The 1,314-nt window shown below is 53.4% G+C and overlaps 1 protein-coding gene across 1 annotated transcript in view; it reads right to left on the reverse strand.

Moving 5' to 3' along the window:
• Nucleotides 1-1,314, reverse strand: part of ACACB (acetyl-CoA carboxylase beta) — a 99,602-nt gene that overhangs the window by 74,451 nt on the left and 23,837 nt on the right. The window contains exon 3 of the mRNA XM_049619181.1: nucleotides 926-1,064. Within this exon, the coding sequence (XP_049475138.1) occupies nucleotides 926-1,064 (139 nt within the window). The remainder of the gene's footprint in view (nucleotides 1-925; nucleotides 1,065-1,314) is intronic.

Raw genomic sequence — 1,314 nt, forward strand, 5'->3', positions numbered from 1 at the left:
ATGGTTCATGAGTTCGACTCCCACATCAGGCTCCATGCTGACAACGTGGAGCCTGCTTGAGATTCTCTCTCTCCCTCTTTCTCTGCTCCTCCCCTATTCATTCTCTCATCTCTCTCAAAATAAATAAATAAACATTAAAAAAGAGAGAGAGAGAGAAGGCTGCATCAGTGCGGGGTCAGGGCCCAGGGCCTCTGCTCCAGGTTCGGGGGGAGGGCAGGGGACAGCCCCGCAGCCTCAGAAGCTTCGAGGAGGAGCTGACAGGCCCTGAGGCTGGGTTTCTAAGAGGTCACTCTGGCTACTGTGTGGAAAAAAGTCTGTAGAGGGATGTGATGGTTCAGGGAAAAAAAGCAAACTTGTCCGACAGTTATTTACAGAATGAGCTATGCTAACAGACATAGAGAAACAGTGAACAGAAAACTGAATGGTTGAAACACAATATATACATCTGCAAGAAAGAACCCCCCCACCCCGCCCCGCCCCACCGGGTGAGAAAGACCACTCTGATGGAACACTGGGCACTTCTCAAAGATAGGATTTCTACTTTGAGTATTGACCGTTTGCATTTTTTCAAGTTTATTTATTTGAGAGAGAAAGAACGCGAGAGTGAGTGAGCGGGGCAGAAAGAGAAGGAGTGAGAGAATCCCAGGCAGGCTCCGCACCGTCAGCACAGAGCCAGATGCGGGGCCCGATCTCACAAACCGTGAGATCGTGACCTGAGCCGAAGTCAAGAGTCGGACGCGTAACTGACTGAGCCAGCCAGGCGCCCCTGCATTTTTAATTAAATGAAGAACAGGCAAATAACGCAAGCTCAGGAGAGGTACCCTGGGACTCTGGCGTCCAGGATGGATGTGGCCTAGGTAAAATGGAGGAGAGGGCAGGTAAGGACAGGGGGTGGCGGGAGGGGAAGGAGTCAAGGCCCGGGTACCTGCATTGGCCTTCAGGTCCTCTGGGGTCACCATGACAACAAACCGGATGGCCCGCTCGTTGCGGAACATCTCATAGGCCCACCTGCGGATGGAGCGCATGCACTTCACGGCGGCGATGCCGTTGTTGGCGATGAGCACCTGGACCGGGAAAATGGGGAAGGGGCCAGAGCTGCACACCTACCTGTGCTGGGAGCTGCATGCTACCCCGGTGTCCATCTCACAGCTGCAGAGCCTCCTGAGGTACCTCTTTGAATCTCTAGAGCACACAGCCTGGCAGAGAGGTGCTCAAAATCTGCTGGCTGCATGAATAGATGATGAGGGGATGGATGGATGATTGGTCAGGTGGAGGACTGGATGGATGGACGGATGGATGGATGGATGGATGGAT

The sequence above is a fragment of the Panthera uncia genome, assembly GCF_023721935.1.
Source record: "Panthera uncia isolate 11264 chromosome D3 unlocalized genomic scaffold, Puncia_PCG_1.0 HiC_scaffold_8, whole genome shotgun sequence".
NCBI lineage: Eukaryota > Metazoa > Chordata > Mammalia > Carnivora > Felidae > Panthera > Panthera uncia.